The following is a 22,036-nucleotide window of genomic DNA, read 5'->3' on the forward strand; positions in this document are numbered from 1 at the left end:
CCAAAAAGGACTTCGGTTCACTGATATTTGTCGGCTTTGGCCAGGTGGTGAGTGCAGAGATTTTTTCAGTCTGTTTCTACGCCTTTCTCCAAAACAATATGTCCCAGATATTTCACAGATTTCATGAAAAAGTGGCATTTGTTTGGAGATAGTTTTAGACCAAACTCTTTCAGCTGGTTCAGGACTTTCATGAGGCGTTCTTCATGTTCCTACCCGGCTGTTTGAGAAAACGATGAGATCGTCGAGGAAGACAAGGACTTCTTTGAGATGTTAAGTGCCCATGCACTTTTCCATGACACTCTGAAATGTACTAGGCACATTAGTCACTCCCTGCGGAATTATATTAAATTCCCAGAAGCCCATAGGTGTTACAAATGCCTTCTTGTACTTATCCTCCTCTTCAACCTCCACCTGATAATAATCCGACTTAAGATCCATGACAGAAAACCATTTGGATCCTGTCAATGCAGAAAACGTTTCCTCAATTTTAGGCAGTGCGTAGGCATCTTTGATCGTCTGATTATTTAGTTTTCGGTAGTCTATGCACAGGAGGATAGCACCGTTCTTCTTCTTCACAATAACTATTGGTGAAGCGAAGGGGCTTTCCGATTCACAAATTATATTTGCATCTTTAAGCTCCTGGAGATGAAGCCTAACAGCTCCATAATCTGAAGGGTGGATGGGCCTCACTCTCTGTTTAAAAGGAGTTGGATCTGAAAGCCGAATTCTGTGCTTGACAGCTGTAGTGTGCCCATAGTCAAGGTCACTCATTGCAAATACCTCATGGATGGAGTTGAGCTTTGTTGTGATTCTAACTTTCCACTCTTCAGAAAGAGATGAATCTGTGAAATCGAATGTGACCTTATTTTCAGGATTGGGGGAACAGAGCATTGCAGCCGACTTTAGTAGTGGAAGACACAACACTTGGCTTTTTTTCTTTAGCTAAGGTATTCATTAAGGAGGACAGAGCTGACGGAATATAGAGCTCAGCTAAACAACAGTTAGCTGGGAGTGTGATTTCATGTGCTGTTTCATTCTGGAGGATAATAGGGACTTTAAAAGAGGTCTGTCTGGGACTGGTCAGGACGTAGCTGCACAAAAGCAGACCACCAGGGAGGCTGGAGTGAGTGGATGGCTCTACTACAAGCGGAGCATCAGCAACTGTTTCTACATTCCTAGCATACCCATCCAGGACCATCTTTTGACCCGCTGGAATGGCAACACATTTCTGACCCTGTAGCTTGACTTGGCCCACTTTACCGCTGCTTTGTCCCAGGAGGTATCTGTGCAACAGTTTTCAAAAAAGGTGCATGTTGGAATTTGTCTTTTGGAGCAGCATAACTGCTGTCGTTTGTAACACAAGATGTAAACAATAGGTCAAGGGTGTTGGTTCCAACCACTACTGGAACTTCCGCATTGAATTTGTAGTCAGGGATGACAAGTGCAAGTGTAGAGACTGTTTCAGCTTTTCCAGCAATATTCTCTGGGAAATGTATACTAACTTTAGTATAGCCCAAGTATGGTACGGTCTGGCCCCCAGCTCCTTCAACTTCAATAAGATCATCGAGAGAGAGGATTGGAGAGGATGACAGATATGTATCGTAGAAAGACTTGGACACTGTGGTCACTTGTGACCCTGAATCAAGAAGAGAGTTGCAACGTTGCCCCTCAATAACAATTTCTGCTGTGCATTTATGCCAGAGATTAACTCACTTTCATGACAAGAAAGACTGGAGTGAGCTTGACATCTTGTTTCTTCTTGTTTCTGTTTATTGGGACATTCTGTGTTGCAATGGGCCCCAGTATGTCCCGTTACTGAAACCCCGTCCAGTTTAACGGCACTCCACTCATTTCCATTCATCTTGTTTTGCTTTGAGCTCTTTGTACTTTCGGTCCACAAGCGCTTTGTTGATGGAACCTTCACATGTCCTAGCTATGTGGCCTTCTTCACCGCATCTGAAGCAAAACCAGGGTTTTGGTGGTTTAGCTTAGGGGTAAACCGTTCCGACTTTTTCAGTCCCGATACCGATACCGATGCCTGGGCTTTGTGTATCTGTCAATACCCGATACCGATCCGATACTATTGTTAAATTAATAATAATTTATAATAATAATAATAATAATTTTGCGCGAGCGTCAACAGCGCGTTGTTACCGTCAGTTCATTACATTAGCATTATCCACTATCAGTCACTTACACTAAATTAATTCTTTGCATCCTGCAAAGTTAGCTGCTGGGCTACATTGTCCATTCCTTTAGTTTTACTGAGCTGCAGGAATGCAGCGTGCTCCTTAACATGGTGTTTCTGGATTAAATTGGTAGTATTATTGCCGACAGATGAACTAGTTGGCGTGGCAAGCATAAAATATCTCTACACATCCGACTCTCTGGCTCGCTCCATGTTGCTTCGAGCACGCGACACACGTGAAGCTGATGAATGACGTAGGGTTCTGCTGCGATTAAAAAAACAAAACAAAAAAACACCTGGATCGGCCTGTGGATCTGTTCATTTTTCCGATCCCCGATCCAGCTTTGTCGTCAGTATCGCGGCCGATATCCGATCCTAATATCGGATCGGTGCACCCCTAGTTTAGCTGTTACCCGCTGAGCTTGCATCTCCACTTTAGGTGTCACCGTGTTTGGGTATTCTGTCAATTTGGACTCAGGTTTGTGTTTGTGAATTGCAGCTTTGTGCTTTGAACCGCCTAAGTGTCATTGCATTCTGTCCAGTTTTGCTGCACGTCGGTCTTCCTCAGTTCTGAGCAGCAACAAAAGCTCTGCAAAGTCAGGTGGTGTCTGGGCTTTGGCTTCCAGCTGAAGGGTAAGTATTAATGAGTGATCCCAGCAACCACGCTGAAATTGTTTCAGCAACTGACGATGTGCAGATGTACTAAGCAGTGTTTGTAATCTTTGTAAGTAATCAGATGCTTTCTCACCAGGATCTTGGTTGGTGTTCAGGAAACGGGCGAAGATTTCATCACCATCTTCAACTAAGCCATATGCAGAGTCTAAGAGCTTCACATAGTCTTTAGGAGGAGCTGTAGAACCAAGCTGTTTAACCATATCAGAAGCTGGTGGCAAGAGGCTTTCTAAGATTTTCCTGCGCTGGATATCTATTGGAAGAGAATCCTGCAACAGAAGGTCAACATGTAGACACAAAGTATCAAAGTCAGCTTCACCTGGGGGCTTAGGTACTTTTCCTGAGAAGGAACGCAGCCATTTGGAGTGGGTCTGTGCAGAAAAAGCATCATTCTTAATGACATGCTCGACCACTATACGCTGGATCTCAGGAGGGTTAAGGTCGTCATTGGTAAGTGTGTTAATGGCAGGCTTTGGCGTTTTTTTCCTCACAACAGGATCAGGCTTGCTGTCCAAGCTAAAGGCACGTGACTTTGATTTTGGCTTCTTAATTGGCTGTCTTTTTATATACTTCTTTGGAATAAAGTCACTGTTGTCAGAAGAGACCTCTTCAGGAACCACATCATCACTGTCATCACTTGTCTCAATGGATAAACTTCGTACTTGGGCATGGGGCTGTGCTAGCACTTTAATGTTATCTGCATACCATGCAATTGCTGGGTTTCGCACACTCTTAAAGGGGGGGTGAAATGCTGTTTCCTGCATACTGAGCTTTTTACACCTTTAAAGACTTGGATTCCCATCCTAAACATAGACAAAGTTTCAAAAACTAATGTTGGACGTTTGATGGAGTATTTCTGTGTTAAAAATACTCCTTCCGGTTTCTCACAAGTTTCGGCGAGTTTTTTTCGAGTATGGGTCTAATTGACGTTAAATAGAGCGGAAGGTCCTTGTATGGGCTGTACGGGCTCTTCTCCCGGAAGGGTGCGCGCGCGTGACTAGAGGGAGAGAGAGGAAATGCACGCTGTAAACAATCTCTCAGGTGCAGATCCAGTCCTCCGTGAACACTTATGACGCGCCCCGGGAAGGCAGCGCTGCATTTGAACCGATTTGAACGCAGAAATGACGGGAAGCTTCAAGGCATCGCTTCAGTCGCGTCGCAAAGTGGATTTCCACGGTCACTGCTGTCACAGGACTTCACCAAATCATACCAAAGAAGTGTGTTTTTGACAGAGCGGTCCTGCTTTGGAAGATGCCGGTGAGTAAATCAACTTCAAATGTCTCTGCTATTGGCTACCGTCGCATGAGTAAACATCAGTAAACGATACGATCGCGTGCTTCGTCATTCAAATGCGCTAACGGTTACTCCATTGTTGTTCTGTATAACGTTACACTAGTCTGACGTGCAAAACCGTTCTGCTTGCTACTTCTAAGGTCTAGTCGCATACAATAGTCCATAAACCGAATCATGTCCTCATACACTGCGAGTAAAGACACAGAAATGTGGAGAGGCCATTAAATACAGTAACTTACATACCACAGAGACGGACGTCCTGATGTTGCCGTTTCTCCTGTTCAGTTTATTTCAGCCTCAGATTTGATTGTGGATCATTATCTGTATTAGCTGAGATAGATGGGTTTCTCCACGCTTGAGGACGTCACCGCTTTGCGCGCTTGTGATTCTTTAGCTCCGCCCACACGATACGCCTCCAGGCGCTCGGTTTTTTCCGGAAAGACTCGGTACAGCCCATATTTCTTTTATAAATATGATAAAACTAAAGACTTTTCGGAGATATGAAGGATGCAATACTACTCTATAGGTACTCAAGATTGACATGAGATTGACTGAAACTGAGTGTTTCACCCCCCCTTTAATTTCTAGGGGGAAATTAGGCTCAAGAAATGTGACAGGCGTGTGTGCATCAAACTCAACTATAACAATGGGTTGTCCTATCTGCCCAGTAGAGGGAGCTACTCTTACTAATTTTACAATGACCCCATAATTCTCAAAAGTTGCAATAATGTCATCATCTGTGTCATTATCAGTAATGCCTAACACATATAAGGAATGTCGTGCTTTCACATTGTAACACTTCTCAATATCAGACACACTCATTGTGCTCAGTCACAAAAAAAATAATAATCCAGAAAATAAAACGTGGAATTTCGCTGCTGTCTCAATGTACTTATAACAGGCTGTTAAAAATAAAATCCTCCTGGCTGGGCTCGCCACAAAAAGGGCTGTAACGGGGCAACAGAATAAGTATTCAATATACTCTATCAAATAGAGGTTAGATAAGGCCTAGGTTCGGCTCTAGGAGGATTTAAAAAGTAGAGATTTTGGGCCAAATTAAATTCAAGCAATTTACAGCCGGCAATTTTATTACAAAGATTTAAACAACTTTAGAAAACAACCTTTCACAATTTACGCCAATACACAATATTCTGTTTGTTGCTCAGCACCATGAATCAAGGAAAAATGGTTGATATTGTGTCCGAAGTTGAATGTGCTTAGCTCTCAATTCGATCCGTGTTGAATCGCGATGATTCTTTTGAATCGTAGATCAGGGTCTGGCTCGCCGTTCAAAGGTAACGTAGATCATTCAAACAGAATCAGCATTCAAAAAAATCAATCAGAGTTCTCGCAAAAGAAACACCAGTAAATCAAAAACATTGACTGGTTCTTTTTCCTCAGTAACAGGATATCGGCAACCTCGTGCGTGCATGTTCAGCTGGCTTCTTCGTCTGAATTCGATATAGATCGACTCACACAACATACCACATACCGAGTTAACCGCCCTCTAGTGGATAATCATAGTACTGCATCAAAGCTACATGAGATTCCTTGTGGTTTACAAATTAAAAGTAGTTACAAACAAATGTAATTTAGGACTCAAAATAAAGAAAAATATGAAAGTACAATTCAAAGGGGTTACATCCATTTTACATAAAATGTCTAAAATAAAAACTTCTTGTTGTTTTGTTGCTCTGTACACATACTATATACACTGTGATGAATTCTGTAAAGGTTCTTTAGTAATGTTTGTTTTTTCATGGGTGCTTAGGTATGTACAAATTTATTATATAATAGAATTTAGAGGATGGATACCCGACCCGAGCCCGACAGGTCTCGACGGTACCCAACAGGCCGGGCTTGGACAGATATTTAGAAATGACGTTCGGGTCGAGCTCGGGCACGTCAACTCGATAAGGAATTGAACCTTTCAAATTTAAAACGGCTTATTATGCAAGTAGCCAATGGGCCTGTTTAACTTGATGCAATGGTTTGTTTTTGTGATTAAAATAAATGTAAAATATTACCCTAACATGACATCCGTCTTCCTGTGTGTGGAAATTTGTTTATGTCACTGTGACAACAAGGCGTAACCAGCGCGCAACACATGCGTATTGCCCGCGGCATCCTTGTCATTCCAGCCAGCAGCAGTAGCAACAAGCGCAACTTCAGCACTGCTGGCAGGACCATCGAGCAGAGGAGGACAGCCTTGAAGCCATCAACAGTTAATGATGCAATTCTTTTTCTGCATAAAACCTTGATTAGCCTGAACTTTGATGGATAGATTGTGTGAATAGATCCCATGTTGCAGTTTAGGAACCATACAGTTTGAGAAAAATGGTGACTTTCAGTTCAATAAGCATTTCAAATGTATAATGTTAATGTTTTGTTCTCTTAGCTTGGGCCATTTTTAGTAGACCTTTGTTCATTTAATTTCAGTTGGCTATTTGATTGGGCTCTGTGTAACGTTTGATACCCCATGCGTGTACTGATGCGCTCGTCTGTAAACATTTCAGAATGGCTTCCTACAGTTGCTTAATAAAAGCGGGCTTTCCACACAAACAAACGCTACATGTGTCATTAGTATATGAGGGAAAAAAATTATTTTAACTGTCGGGTCGAGCTTGGACATAAACATCTTAATGCCTGTCGGGCTCGGGTCGGATTCGTTTACTGCTCTGTCGGACGCGGGCCGGCTCGGACAGAAAAATGTGGCCCGATACGCACTCTAATAGAATTATATGGACTCTCCATATATTTGTTCATTTGGTTTCCTTTTGGAGTCTCCAATGATCTTTGAAGCTTGCAAAAAATACATCTTTGTGAGAATCACCCTTCAATCTGTTTACTTTGGTTATAGCAAATTATGACAAAATGTGTGTGTTTTTAAAGGGGTAATATCATGCCATTTTTACCAATTTAGTATGATTCTTTAGTGTCTAAATGAAAAGTTTGTAATATACTTTAATTAAACATTCTCCTTAGTAGTGTTGTCACGATACCAAAATTATGACTTCGATACGATACCAGACTAAAATATCGATATATCGATACTAAATCGATACCACAGTAAAAAAAAAAAGATAAGATGCTTAATATGACAACAGAACTTGTTATTATTCATTGTTATTTTTTTACTAAAAATTCATGTGGCCAGCATGTTCCTTAGGGTTGGGCATCATTTTGATTTGAACAATTATTGATCAATTGATCAATTACTATTAAAATTATCTCACAAATTTTTGCTATCTCAATGTATTTTTTACAATGGGGTAATTGTGTTGCAATAGCTTACACACAGCACAAGAAAGCTTGATTTTCGAATGGTAAATTGAATTTAAAAAGACGAGTAAACAGTAATAAAATAAGAACAAATAAACAGATTACAAACAATAGCACAAATAAATGCAATAGAATAGAAGATACAAATTAAATAGACTGCTTTATTTTTTCAGGTAGGTCTAACATTCAGATAAGAAACTGAATTAAAAAATGCATAGTAATTACATTTAAAACAACATTGGATAATGTTCTTTGTAAAAAATTCAATAGCGTACAGATGAAACTATTAAAGTTACACAAGTTGATCAGTCGAGAGCAGTTGATCGTTTGTCTTTTTGTAGTTTGAATAACAAATGACTGCGGTCCCTTTAAGACTAACGGACGCGTGGATCATAAACACTGCTCCTGTTACTCATTCTTCATTTCTTCCTGATCTGTTTGCGACTGTGTTTACGTTAATACTCTTCCAGATGTGCACTGATAGTTCTTTGAGTGTATTTGACCAATAATATGCTGGAAAAAGAAGCAAATGTTTGCACTTGTATCATGTCAGAGGCGGCTTTATTCCGGTAGGCTGTGTGTGTGCGCTTCAGATGTGAGCACGAAATCTGCGGGGATTAGTAAAATTAATTTATGTGCAATCCTGCCCGAAATTCAGACCGATCACACACTAACACTAACACACTGTCATGAGGAAAAAGTCCAGCAGAACGCGAGTTCGCCGTGCTCAGAGGTTAACCGGGCTGAGTGAGAATATGCCGGTGTGTGTGTCAACTCGCTTTCGGTCGGAGAGGAGAGCGCAGCTGGTATCGATACTGTAAAAACTGAGAATCGTATCGTTTCAGATATTCCAGTATCGATATATATCGAAATATCGATATTTTTGACAACACTACTCCTTAGTATTGTAACGTTACACTAGTCTGAAGTGCAAAACCCTTTTGCTTGCTACTGCTAAGGTTAAGTCGCATACAATAGTCCATAAACCGAATCATGTCCTCATAAACTGCGAGTTAACACACACAAATGTTGACCGGCCACTAAATACAGTCATACCACAAAGACGGACGTCCTGCTGTTGCTGTTTCTCCTGTTCAATTCATTTCAGCCTCCGAATCCGATTCTGGATCATATCTGTATTAGCTGAATCTGATCGATAGCCATGGGTTTCTCCACGCTTCAGGACGTCACCGCTTTGTCGCACTCATCATTCTTTAGCTCCGCCCACACGATACGCCTTTTTCTTCCGGGAAGACTCGGTACAGCCTATATTTCTTTTATAAATATAATAAAACGAAAGACTTTTCGGAGATATGAAGGATGCAATACTACTCTATAGGTACTCAAGATTGACATGAGATTGACTGAAACTGAGTGTTTCACCCCCCCTTTAACATAATTTTAGAGGTGAACTGTCCCTTTAAGGACAAATCATTACGGCCATTTCAAACCACAAGGGTGAGCACTGCAGTGCGTGAGCTGCACATCAGCGTAACTACACCGTCACTGCAGCTGCAGACGCGTGAGAGTATTCACACTGGAAGCGTTTATACAGCGTCACAGCAGCGGCTCCCACAATGCTAGAGCCTATACCTCTCTGGGTGTTAGATTCTAAACTAAAAGTAAGTTTATCATGTTTTCTGGCTAGTTTACTTTATTTGTTATAATCATGACCATACTTTCACGTTTGAAGTTCAAGTTTAAATGGGTAAATCTTCTACTGATATTTTTTATTCTTCTTTATTTTTATTCTTCTATACTCCAGTTCATTAAAACACACTACACGTGCTTCTTGTGTGCATTTTGGGCACTTTTTGTGTGAAGTCATACTTATTTTGTCCATTAAAAGTGTACTTTCACTTTAATTGAGCATCAGCAGCGCAGCAAAAATAGGCTCACCACCGAAACTCCTGCTTCACTGCTGCTCACGCGACGTTCCTGTTTGACGCTCAAGCGCTGCTGCTGCTCCCGGTGTGAATGCACTAATTGATTTACATGGGCGGCGAATAAAAATACGTGTTGCTCACGCGTTGCTCATTCTTGCAGTGTGAAACGGCCTTTAGGCTGCGCTGCTAATGCTGCCTTCACGCCCTAGCGGAAATTTGATAATTCCCACTTCCGAAGTTTTGATTACGAGCTCATCCGATTTAAATTTTGAAATGGGAGGGCGTTCATGTGCGATTTTTACCTAGGAAACTATTATTTACGATAATTCCGAGAGCACGTGAATGCAGCATAAGACCTGCTCGCATCTCATATACAGACATTCGCGATTTTACTTTCACTTTAGACATAACCGAATGTTTATATACATGTTAACCATGTGTGTATTTGACAGTATTAGCGCAGTAAGCCGGCAAGGCTTTAAAACGTGGCTAAACACCTCCTAACGTTAGTGCATATGTTTGGATATTTGCTCATATAAGCACGTAGACTGACAAGCACACTCAAATTGAGGCAAAATAAACAGAGAAATATTTAAAACTAAGAGAAAGAGATATAATTAAATAAAAACGCAACCCAAAAAAACTCAATTCACAAGCACGTATTAAACCTTGAATGCCGTACCGAACAGTTCAATATTATATTGAGAATTGTGAAATCCCTAGTGTCTATAATGCTATATATGCTAAGTAAGCCATTCACTAGGTTTGGTACTTGCATCCAAATGCCAAATAATCTGATTTCATATGAGATTAGGAATGCTTGTTAACTACCTTTGAGTGAAACATCAAGAGGAACTCGAGGGAGAGGTGTGTTGATGATGTCACTAAGATCCACTTCCTTTTCTTCATAAAAATGCAATTCTCTGCCACCTCCACTCGCAAAGCGAAATGGGATGAACTCTTGAGACTGGAATCCATACAGCGGCTAAAGGAGACAAGTACAATTAAAGAAAAACTTGCTATACATAGGAGAAAGAATTTGTGAACGGTACTGAATGTTGCGATTCACCAAGCATGAGTTAGACAGAGGAAACAAAAACCTCTTAATTTTTCAGTTCTTACCTCCACGTTTCTTAGTTTAAGAGCATGGTCAATGTCACCAGTCATAAGTTTGCGTCTTTTCCCATGGTGCATAAACTTTAGCGCATCCTGTGGAAGATGTCACATCAACACATAAACAAGACCTTTAGCTTTTCTATGCAATCTCTCAAATGGAAATGAATGCACATTTCATGAATGCAAAAAGTTATTACACAATCACAACAATTATTATAACAGCTATCGTATTAGTATTTGATATAAAACAAAACATTATGCATTTTAGATTGAATCTGCATATTTCAAATAAGGGTGGCTGAAACAAATATAGTGTTTTCCACAGGATTTTTTGAGACGATGGCGTATGAGCTCCGAACCCTCTAGTGGGGCCCACGCGCAAGCTGTAAGAAAATATTTGTTAGTTATTTTCAAAGATTTCTCATTGTAAAAAGAACTTCATTACTTTACAACTTCATATGAACTTCATTACAACTTCATATTTAGGTCTACAAAGTAACATTTTGGCAAGGAGACATCAGAACTCTGAAACCGAAAAAAGAAAGCACACTTTTTTTGCTCAAAACTAAAGAAATGAAATATAATTTGGTTATAATCCCTGCAGAGGAGATACTTGGAGTTGTTTCCAAACAAAGGGGATATCAGTATTGGCAAAACTCCAATGCATCCCTAGCAAAGCTCTCTCCAAGATGCTGGAGTTTACTTGCTACCGGGTGCCTATTAGATCAACACTGGAGAAGAGAAGATTATGAACTGGCATCACATGCAGAGTATTCGCTGCCAATACTCAAGATATTTTGAAGAATGTCAGTAACCAAACAGTTAACTGGAGCCATTGACTTTTATAGTGTTTTTTTTTTTTTTTCCTTTTGGTCCGTTTGGTTACTGACATTCTTCAAAATATCTTCCCTTGTGTTCAGCTGAAGAAAGAAATTCATACAGGTTTGAAACAACTTGAAGGTGAGTAAATGATGACAGAATTTTCATTTTAAAGTGAACTATCCCTTTTAAAAAAATCAAAATTATATGACTTATAGCCACTTTTTTTTACAGTAACACAAATAGTTACTTTCCCTGGTAACGAGTTACTTTTATTATAGAGTAATTCAGTTACTAACTCAGTTACTTTTTGGAACAAGTAGTGAGTAACTATAACTAATTACTTTTTTAAAGTAACATTCCCAACACTGCCTATCACAGATATCGCACTCCAAAAAGCTGATAGAAAGCAGGTTAATGCGTTTACATGCAGCGCGAAATCAAGGTAAGAGGAAGAAAACTACCTGTCCTGACCGGTTTATGCTTAAGCCGTTTATAACATTACTCCGATTAAAGAAAACGTTACAGAAAGGTTACCGCGTTCACATGACCATGTTCATTGTCGGCTTATTATCGGCTTAAGAACGTGCATGTAAACACACCCATTGAGAAAATACCCACAAGAGAATGGGTAAGCCCACCCTACAAACAAGCCTTGAGAGCAGTTCTTGTTAAACTGTTTACTTTTGTGAGGAAGAAAATACTTCAAGCAGGCTACCGTATATCTACCAGTTGTGTGACAGTTTAAGAATTTTAATTTGTACTACAAAGAGTCTAGGCTATGTAAATTAGGCTATTTTTTTTATTATTATTACTTTTCTATTTTTGGTAGACTTTTCTTAAGGAGCATCATTTATTTTTAGATTTATTTGATGGCCAGTTGAGGTCTGTGCAATAAATATTACAGTTTTAAACAATCTATTTTGTTTTACTGTTCCACTATAGTACTGATATTTACAATAATGTATTGAATTAATGATTAACGTAAAAAAAAAAAAATTCATTGACATTGACATCAGTATATCTGTGATACTGGCCATTCATAAAAAGATGCTATTAAACAAATATTTAAAATATACTGTATTTATGTTGTTTCTACATTAATTTGAGGATTAACTGTGAAACTATTACATTGTGAACTATATTAAAAATGTATACAAATTTACATGTTTTTAATTACAATTGATCATGATTAATCAGAGAATTGTTTTTATAAATCTAGTTTTTTTTTTTAATCGACTGACAACATTAATTTATTTTCAGCAAATCATTTTTCATGTATTTTATAATACAAATCGCAATTTGTAATTAGTTTTTTTTTGTTGTTGTTGTTTGTTTGTGTTTTTCATTTTACCAGATTTACAAAAACATTCTCCACTAATGCTATTTTTACACTAAAAGTTTAGATTTTATAAAATTACCGTGCACCCAATATTTTTTTCTGGAATTACTTTTGCTTCTGAATTATAGGTACATAACCCTAGTTCATAATATACATTTCATAGATTATGATTATATATTTTTAATTATTTTCTCTAAGTCTGTAAGTTTTCTCTAATTAAGTTTTTTGGATATTAGTATTGGATCGATTGAAAAATGTTATCAGTGTTTTCCTAATTCCAAGTTTTTTTGTTTTTCCTTTCTTTGAAATGTCTCGTTTTGGTTTTCAGTGGCATTGCATATGTTGTAATTTTTACATTACACATACAAAAGTTCTGATATGATTAATTAAAAAATTTTACATAAAAAAATTATAATATTACATTACCCTGATCATTTAATAAGACCAAAAAGGGGAAAAAATACAAACATGTAATATATAAAGGGATGTCGACATTAACGCGTTATGCATGCAATTAATTAAAAGTCGTTAACGCGTTAAAGGGGTCATATAATGGTACATGCACTTTTACAAGCTGATTGTATGGAAATTTGTGTTGGCAGTGCCTGTACACAACCATCCTATAATGATAAAAATCCATCAAGTGTTTTTTTTTATTTATTATCTCCTCATGTTTTCCCCTGTCTCAAATCGAGCTGTTCGATGTGTGACGTCACACGATCGGACACCCCTCCCACGACTGTTGAGTGACAAGCAGCATTTCATCTCAGACCCGCCCTGAGCGAGCACAAGCTGTCGTTATTACCATAGACATCATATAGGTTTCAAATCTATATGTCTATGGTCGCTACAGTCTGCCATTGTAGAGGCGTTGGGCGATTGTGGTGTTCTGTTCTTGGGTGTAATAATGAACACAGCAGTCATTCTGATGTTCCTAAATCTGAACATTTAATTCAGCTGCTCCTGAATAAAGATCTGTACCAGCTCTTCGTGTTTATGCTGCCCCTCAACAACAAGTTGAAACGCTTCACAATGAACTGCAGCTTAAGTTTACTGGGTAACGTTACATCATGCTTTCTATGCATGATGTTCTCAATATAATTAATAATCCCACTTTTATAATGAACAACACGTTATGGTTATTGTGTTATTAGAAACTGTGTACGCTGGTTTTAAAGTTAACGTGGATGTGGTAAGTTAACACTAAGCTTAATTAGATGGTTTATAATGGTTGGTGTCTTTTACTATCTAAAAATAATTTGTGTTGTAACAGTTATTACAATGCATAGATAACGTTACGCATCACTGACAAACCGACATTAACAGAAAAAAAGTTTTTATTGGCATTAGGTGTGACATCAATCTGTCAATGAACTACCTTATACATCAGTAAACACGTAGCATTCGTGCTAACATTACCCTGCCAGTACATGATAAAGACAGATCAAAGTGACATTACGTTAACCAACCATTCAGAAACGCCCCGTTCAGCCTTAAATGTCGATTTTCGTTGGAGCGGTGATCTTGTCCCGGTCCAACTCCAGTTAAAATTGATAGTTGATATTTTTTTACGGTCTATGATCTATCCTCTCAGAGACTAGTCACCTCTGTTGTCACAGGCAACGACTCCTTGCGCTGCCCCACATTACAGAGGGGCGGGTTAATTTGTCATTTAAAGCTGTATGAACTAGAATTGCTTGGTGAAAACAGAGCTGTTTTTGACCAGGTAAAATAAGTGTTTTCTTTTAATACTAATGAGAATTTTTAATTAAAATATATTACAAAGTTTTAACTTTGTTTAAAGTTTTAATTTAACGGAAATAAATTACAGAAGTACGTGAAGCTGCAACATTAACGTAATTTGCATCACGCAGCCGATCATAGAAGTCGGGAGTTTAGTTTATCACAATTACACTGAGCATCTGCACCTGTAATAACACTGGTAGGAGGAAATTTCCATTCTAACTATTTAACCTGATTCTGCGTTTGTGATTATACAATCACAACTGAGATTCTGTTTGTGAGTTTAAGCCATTTAAACTCTAGGAAAGTGTTCAGTGATTCAGTAATCTAATTAATCCAAACAGTCCAAAACAGTGCTAATGTAATTAAAACAGTGCAGTGTAATTTGCCAAATACAAATTACATTCACTTTGTTTCCACACGCACTCAGGAAGGATAATGTTTGATCTGTCATGTGTGAATGTTAATGATGACCGTTCACGAACTAATCGTTCGTTTGAACTGGTTCTTTTTAGTGAATCGGTTCACTAAATCAGACTGAAACGTTCCAAACAGTTTGCATCTCTAGTAAGCACTAATCCACACATTTCAAAAGTTATTCACTTTTTGACATGTCTGACTCTCTCTCTCTGACGTTGAAATAAACCAACATACCGAAGTTATTCAGTTAACAGTACACTGACTTAACTACTGTTAACAGAGAACTGATGATGATAATGAGCACAGAGATACTGAGCATGCGTGCAGCGGAGGGAGCGACTTTGTTGTGTTTAGAAGGTTTTTGCTAGCCTGGATGCCAGCCGAACTTACCTCCGCCCACAAAATTTTTAGGTCGGGCAGTTCGGTCTGGCCTCGCCTTACTACTAGAGTAGTAAAATCATCAGGGCGGGCTTTAGACGATGACGGACAGATGATAAACAGTAACGTAATCATGCACGTCATCAAAGGGGCTTGGATTATATTTGTTCAAATCTTAAACGGAGAGCTTGTTTGTATATGCATTCACCTTCACTTTTTCTCTCAAAAATGATGATCATGTTGGCTAAGTACTCTGTGTATCATTAAAGGTGCACTATGCAACTTTCCATCCACTGGAGGGCGCCTATTCAAAACAAATGCGTAGTTTGATGACGCCAAGTGTGAGCACAGTATCTTGGGACGTGGTCTTCACCTCACAGCCGGTGGAAAATAGGACTCTGGCAGAAATCATGTTCATGGATGCGGTTATTAACGTTACTGTAGTGTAAAGCAGAGCAGGACAGAGTGTTGTGAAGCTGAGCACGGCCGCTGGAGCGATAGTTACACAAACACATGGCTCGAGAGTACCGGGACTTTTATTATGACGGGACAGGACACAGTTGCCGGGCGCGCGTACTTCCGCTTTTTCCGGTCATGATTATATAGTAAATCAGCTCTGTTTATCATATTAGAAACATTTAAGTGTGTTTAAAATGATGTTATGACGTTACTCTGTGTGTTCGCTCGGCGCTGCTGTGACATGTTCACACTGCTAAGAGAAAAGCGCTTCTGCCAAATAAAACCGAGGGTAACGCAGATATGACGCAATTGACAGGCGACTCCCTCAAACGCTATGCTGAAACGTCCCGGTCCTTAGTTAAAATAGCAATTTTCTCACAATTTACAAATAGTTGGAAACATTTGGGATATTGTATGTACTCAACTGAACAAAATATGTAACACTGACCTAGTGGTTTTTGGATATTTTACTGCAAAAATACTACATAGTGCACCTTTAAATTCTTTTTTTTTTTTTACAACACCGGCAAAGATCGTTTATTCCAGCGCATGTGCAGACAGGGTTGCAAAGTTTTTACGACAAAACCCGCCAACTACTAGCTTGGGCTAGTAGTTGGCGGGTTTTGTCGTAAAAACTTTATGGAATAAACGATCGCTGGAATAAACGATCTTTGCCGGTGTTGTAAAAAAAAAAAAAGAATGTAAAGGTGCACTATGTAGTATACCATAGCTTCTCGGGGGGTTCTCCAGAAAAAAAGGATGCGGACTTGGCAACACAGTGCAGTTGAGCTCTGTTGACGTCGCTTCGTTGCTCTGATTGGTTGTAGGTCTATCCAATTGAGGTTTTTCCTGGTTCGGTTGAATAAGTATGACCACGTCAGGCTAGGTTTTTGCAGTCAAAGCGGTTGATTTAGGAGATTTTTGGCAACTCCGTGTGGTTCTGGTAGGTATCACAGCTTGAGAGGTCTACATTTAAATGTCCATTTTACATAACATGTCTCAAATTAAAACAATATACCGTAATTCCTCAAATAAAGACCAGGGCCTTTATTTACCTGAACTGCCGATGGGAACTGGCTTTTATTTGAAGCAGGCTTTTATTAGGGGCGGGCCTGTATTTCTAATTCCATCTGTTTGAAAAATAATTGCTTTAAATTTGGGTCAGAATTACGGTAGCCTAATCAGTAACCACAATTGAGTCAGTTTGAAAAATGTAAAATGTTTATTCCGCGCTTAATTTCTATATAGGCTGCGGTTGTACGTGAGCCTCTAACTCAACAGATGACTCTGTGCTTTATTGTTGCACATGAAGGAAAAAAAAAAGCTTCCTTAAGAATAGCTGTGTAGGTTTTAAGCACATTTGAAATTAAATCTACACTGTGTAACTTTTTTAAAGCGGTCATATAATGGCATTTTTGTACAAGTTAATATGATTATTTAGTGTCTAAATGAAAACTTTGTAATATACATTAATAAAAAATTCTCATTAGTATAGTAAGAAAACACTCATTTTACCTGGTCAAAAACAGCTCTGTTTTCAGCAAGCTGTTCTCGTGCATACAGCTTTAAATGCTAATGAGCTTTGCTCACCCCGCTCCTCTGTTCTGTGGAGCGCTTTCACTCTCTCACACACACACACACACTAAGGCTAAACAGGACGTTTCTGAATGGTTGGTTAATGTAATGTCACTGATCTGTCTTTATGAACAGGCAGGGTAACGTTAGCGTTGAATGCTATGTGTTTACTGATGTTTACATTAGTTCATTGACAGATTGATGTTACAGCTAATGCCAATAAAAACTTTATTTCTGCAAATGTCGGCTTGTCAGTGATGCTTAACGTTATCAACGCAGTGGAATAACTGTTACAACACGATATTTATTTTTTGACAGTAATTTATAAACCATCTACATAATTAAGCTTATGTTAGTTACCACGTCCACGTTAACTTTAAAACTGGCGTACAGTTTGTAATAACACAATAACGAGTTGTTCAATATAAACGTACGATGATTAATTATATTGAGAACGTCATACAAAGAAAGCATGCCATAATGTAACTTACCCACTTTGGCCGCATTCATCTTGAAACGTGTACGCGTTTCAAACTACTCACTGGTGAGAAATGCTTCACGGTTCACGCAGACATAAAAACATTGACGAAAACAAAACTCAGCCACTGTGTCTTGAGCGGTTTGGATTTAGGAACATCAAAATGACTGCTGTGTTCATTATTACACCCAAGATCAGAACACTACAATCGCTTAAACGCCATTCTGCTCCAGCCTATTCACAATGACAGACTATGACAGAGCTCGCTCAGGGCGGGTCGTGGGAGGGGTGTATGGCCGTGTGACGTCACACGGCTGAACGGCTCGATTTGAGACGGGAAAACATATAAGGAGATTTTAAAAAAAAAAACACTTGATGGATTTTTATCATTACAGGATGGTTGTGTACAGGCACTGCCAACACACATTTCCATACAATCAGCTTGTAAAAGTGCATGTACCATTATATGACCCCTTTAATTTATTCTTAGCTAAAAACACTTAAAAAATATATGTGCTCATTAATGTATATTTACTTCTTTCAAGTAATAAAGTATTCTCGTAAGTTTATAATATGCCATTGAAAATACATACGGGTGAGGGGTTCGAATGCTGGTCGCCATGTTGCTCCTCCATCTTGTAAGTACATTAGCCAAAGAGGGACATACCCGTAAATTCAAGCTTCTTCTTTTCCGTTTTAACACTCGATGCCACCGTTTTGAATGTGAAGAGGGGGATTGCCATGTTAATCTTGGACTAAACCGGCCACCGTAGGAGTTAAAACGAAATCAGAATTGAGAGGAACAGAATCTAATATTCACTGGATGGTCATATACCTTTTCACCGCTAGATGGGGAAAATTTTATAAAGTGTAGCTTTAATATATCTCTTTACATAAATATTATTTTCTACTTTTAAAAAAACTTTATAATTTTGTTATTTTTCTAACCCAACTAGTGACGTTTTCATCCCAACGGATGACTCGGTGCTTTCTATAGTTGCATGTGAGGGAAAAAGCTTCCTCTTAAGAATAGTTGTTGACTTTTAAGCACTTTTTTAATAGCTTACAGTAGCTCATGTCTCTCTTTACATCATTTTTTATACTTAAAAACTATAATTTCGTTATTTTTATGACCCAACTAATTAGGCTACTCATCCATACTTCCAATAGTTTTCATGCACTTTCCATCATGGAGATATAACATTTTGATTTTGCATATTGTTTTTTAAACGGTCATTCGTGTAGCCTAGTATATATGACCACTTTACAATATTTCGACAATATAGTTTATTTTGTAGCCTATCTGTATTTTAAGTTAAATGCAGAGAAGAGGGTCACACACTGGGCTTAACAATAACACTGGGGCTTAGGGCACTAGGGTCTTAACAATAACACAGAATATTATGCGCACAGTATCGAATTTGGAATGTCTTTAAAATTCGACACATTATTTTCAATGAGTGTACGCACACCAGTGGCGGCATTTGGTGCCTTTTAAATCCTGCCGCGCCACAGAGCGCCATTTCAAGGTCTTATATAAAATGTATAGGCTTTTATATTTAGGGATGCACCGATACCATTTTTTCAGAACCGATCCGATCGACAGATCCAATAAAAATTTGGAGTATCTGTCGATACCGATACTAATGCAGCTTTGTTTAAAAATTCTATGTAGAATTTCTAAACCTCAGTGTGTTGAATTGAAAATCCCTCTTTTGTGAGTTAAACACAATCAACTAAATACAGACTTCATTACAAAGATAAACAACAAATAATAAATAAATAAATAAATAAATATATATATATATATATATATATATATATATATATATATATATATATATATATATATATATATATATATATATATATAAACATTTAGTGGGGGGGTAAAGGAAAACACATAAGTGAATAAGTGTAGCTGTAAATCTGGTAAAATGTTACACAAAATACATTCATGAAAAACAAGTAAATATATTTCTTAGTATATAGGCCCTATTTCTATAAAGTACATTTATTTTAAATGTATAGTGCATTTTTTAATGAGACAGCAACATATAGATAGGGCAGAACAAGAAAGGCTATTAATAAGGCTTTCATAGTGCAAAGGTATTATAACACAGAGCGGCACCATAGACTGTAAAAAAATATGGACGTAGTGTCCGTGACGTCACCCATAGGATTCCGATAAGCCGTTCTGAAGCTTAAAGAATGGGCGAGCTGGGCGTCGCCATCTTGTGAGCGAGTCATCGCGTGTCACTCCCGGATAACAGAAAATGGGCAAAAAGGCGGGATGTGCGCGGAGCTGAGGTGACACAATAACTACAGACGGCGGATAAATGGCTATCCACTTGTAACCACGCCCTTAATTATGCAGAACCTTAAGGCTTTATATAACGTAAACGAATGAGTTATAAAAAAATTCACCCCCCTCAGAGTTGTCATGAAGATAGATCAAAATTAGCCTTATAAGCCAAAACCACAATTTGTACCAGGCTGTAAACATGTTTTTTTCTGCTTTAAAGTTGAGAATTTTAACAATGAGATTCTGCTTCCTTCTGGAGCCTGTCCCTAGTGGCCAGTTGAGGAATTGCAGTTTACATCATAGATATCCATAATAAAGGCTAGATGTCTCGTGCGCGCTGTTGGCCAATGGAGGTCGCCGTCCGCAACTTGCGGCCATCTTGTCACAGGCAGCTCGCTCTCTCGTAACAGTGTGTTTTAATGGTGCATGTACTTTTAAATAGCCATAACTTGCTCAATTTTCAACCGATTTCCAAACTGTTTCGTTTGTTATTAACGTCAGAGATGTAGTTATTAACCATGGACTTTAATATGAAAGTAACATTGAACAGAACAGACAGGTGCAATAAAAAAGGTATTTATGTTAAATCAATAGGCTACTAAAACTGTGTACCGAATGGCAACATGAGAAATTAATTATATATATACACACACACACACACACACACACACACACACACACACACACACACACACACACACACACACACACACACACACACACACACACACACACACACACACACACACACACATATACAGCTCTGAATGTTTTTTTCAGGGCTAGCTATTGCTAATATATATATATATATATATATATATATATATATATATATATATATATATATATATATATATATATATATATATATATAATAAGAATATCATTATTATAATAAAATTTGTATTTAAATTTTTTTTTTTAAAACAAAAAAAACATGCAAACTAAGTTTATTTTAACTTGACAAAAGATTGGTTGTCATAAAATCGTTATTGGTTTCAATAAAACCTATATAATTGAACAGCTCGATTGTGGTCTCAGCTTTGATAAAGTGCACGTAAGTTAGCCGTGATACGCAAGCTGCACGATTAAGTGGTTTATCTAAACGCAAAGCTGCTATTTCAATATGTTAAAGCATCCAGATTTGTAGCCATGTTAATAACGTTTGTAAGAAACCAAACCATTTGTAAATCCGTCAAGATTTCAGCGAGATAAGAGTATTTATGTTCCTCCAGATCACTCATCTTACATCAGGTTCCACAGAGCCTGACAGAAAGCTTGCCTGTGACAAGATGGCCGCCGGTGATGACGATGGTGATTCCGCTATAAGACATCTAGCCTTTATTATGGATATCTATGGTTTACATTACTTCTGTATTGGCTTCAAGAGAGATCGCGGGAGGGACGAAGCGCGTATGTGCATCCTGTGCGCAGGATGATCCGCTTGAAGCAACACGGAGTCACATGCTCACAGCCATAGACGCTCATAGAGCGCCACGCTCAGTCCGCATTGAGAAGTTCAAAACAAGATATATCGACGCTTAGTGTATATATGCAGTATTCTTATAAGCCGATTATTTTAACAGTTTAACATTTCAGTTACTCTATGTAAAGAACAATACAATAACTAGTGATCTAACAGACACCCGGTAGAAAGTAACACGATTTACAGCAATAAACGCCAGCAGATAGTACTTTTTTGAGAAACCAAACCATAGAGCGTTATCTACAGATCAAGCATAATAACAGAAACAATAAATAATCTTGGAGAGAGTTTCATCGTGTTGACTGTCGTAACACAGTTTGAAAGGTGAATGGGAAGTTACTGACAGCCGCAGCGGAGGGAAGCAATGACATGAACTTGAATTTAATGACTTAAATATACATCTGTACCTCACATTAAACTATGGAATGGCTTCAGAATACATATAATATAGTGCACGAATCATTGATGATGCTTTATAATGTTTCTGTGCCTTTTGTGGGGCACTGTGGCTTAACAATAACACAATATTGTGCTCACAGTATCGAATTTGGATCGGTCCTGTCTGTCCAATACCCGATCCGGTGTCATGACAAA

At 38.3% G+C, this 22,036-nt stretch overlaps 1 protein-coding gene across 3 annotated transcripts in view; it reads right to left on the reverse strand.

Annotated features, from left to right (window-relative positions):
* taf6 (TAF6 RNA polymerase II, TATA box binding protein (TBP)-associated factor) overlaps positions 1-22,036 on the reverse strand; it is a 116,352-nt gene that overhangs the window by 40,587 nt on the left and 53,729 nt on the right. For all 3 annotated transcript variants that reach the window (XM_067437952.1, XM_067437950.1, XM_067437951.1), the window contains exons 3-4: positions 10,444-10,530; positions 10,153-10,306 (exon numbers count right to left, since the gene is read on the reverse strand). In XM_067437952.1, the coding sequence (XP_067294053.1) occupies positions 10,153-10,306; positions 10,444-10,530 (241 nt within the window). The remainder of the gene's footprint in view (positions 1-10,152; positions 10,307-10,443; positions 10,531-22,036) is intronic.

The sequence above is a fragment of the Pseudorasbora parva genome, chromosome 3, assembly GCF_024679245.1.
Source record: "Pseudorasbora parva isolate DD20220531a chromosome 3, ASM2467924v1, whole genome shotgun sequence".
NCBI classification, from domain to species: domain Eukaryota; kingdom Metazoa; phylum Chordata; class Actinopteri; order Cypriniformes; family Gobionidae; genus Pseudorasbora; species Pseudorasbora parva.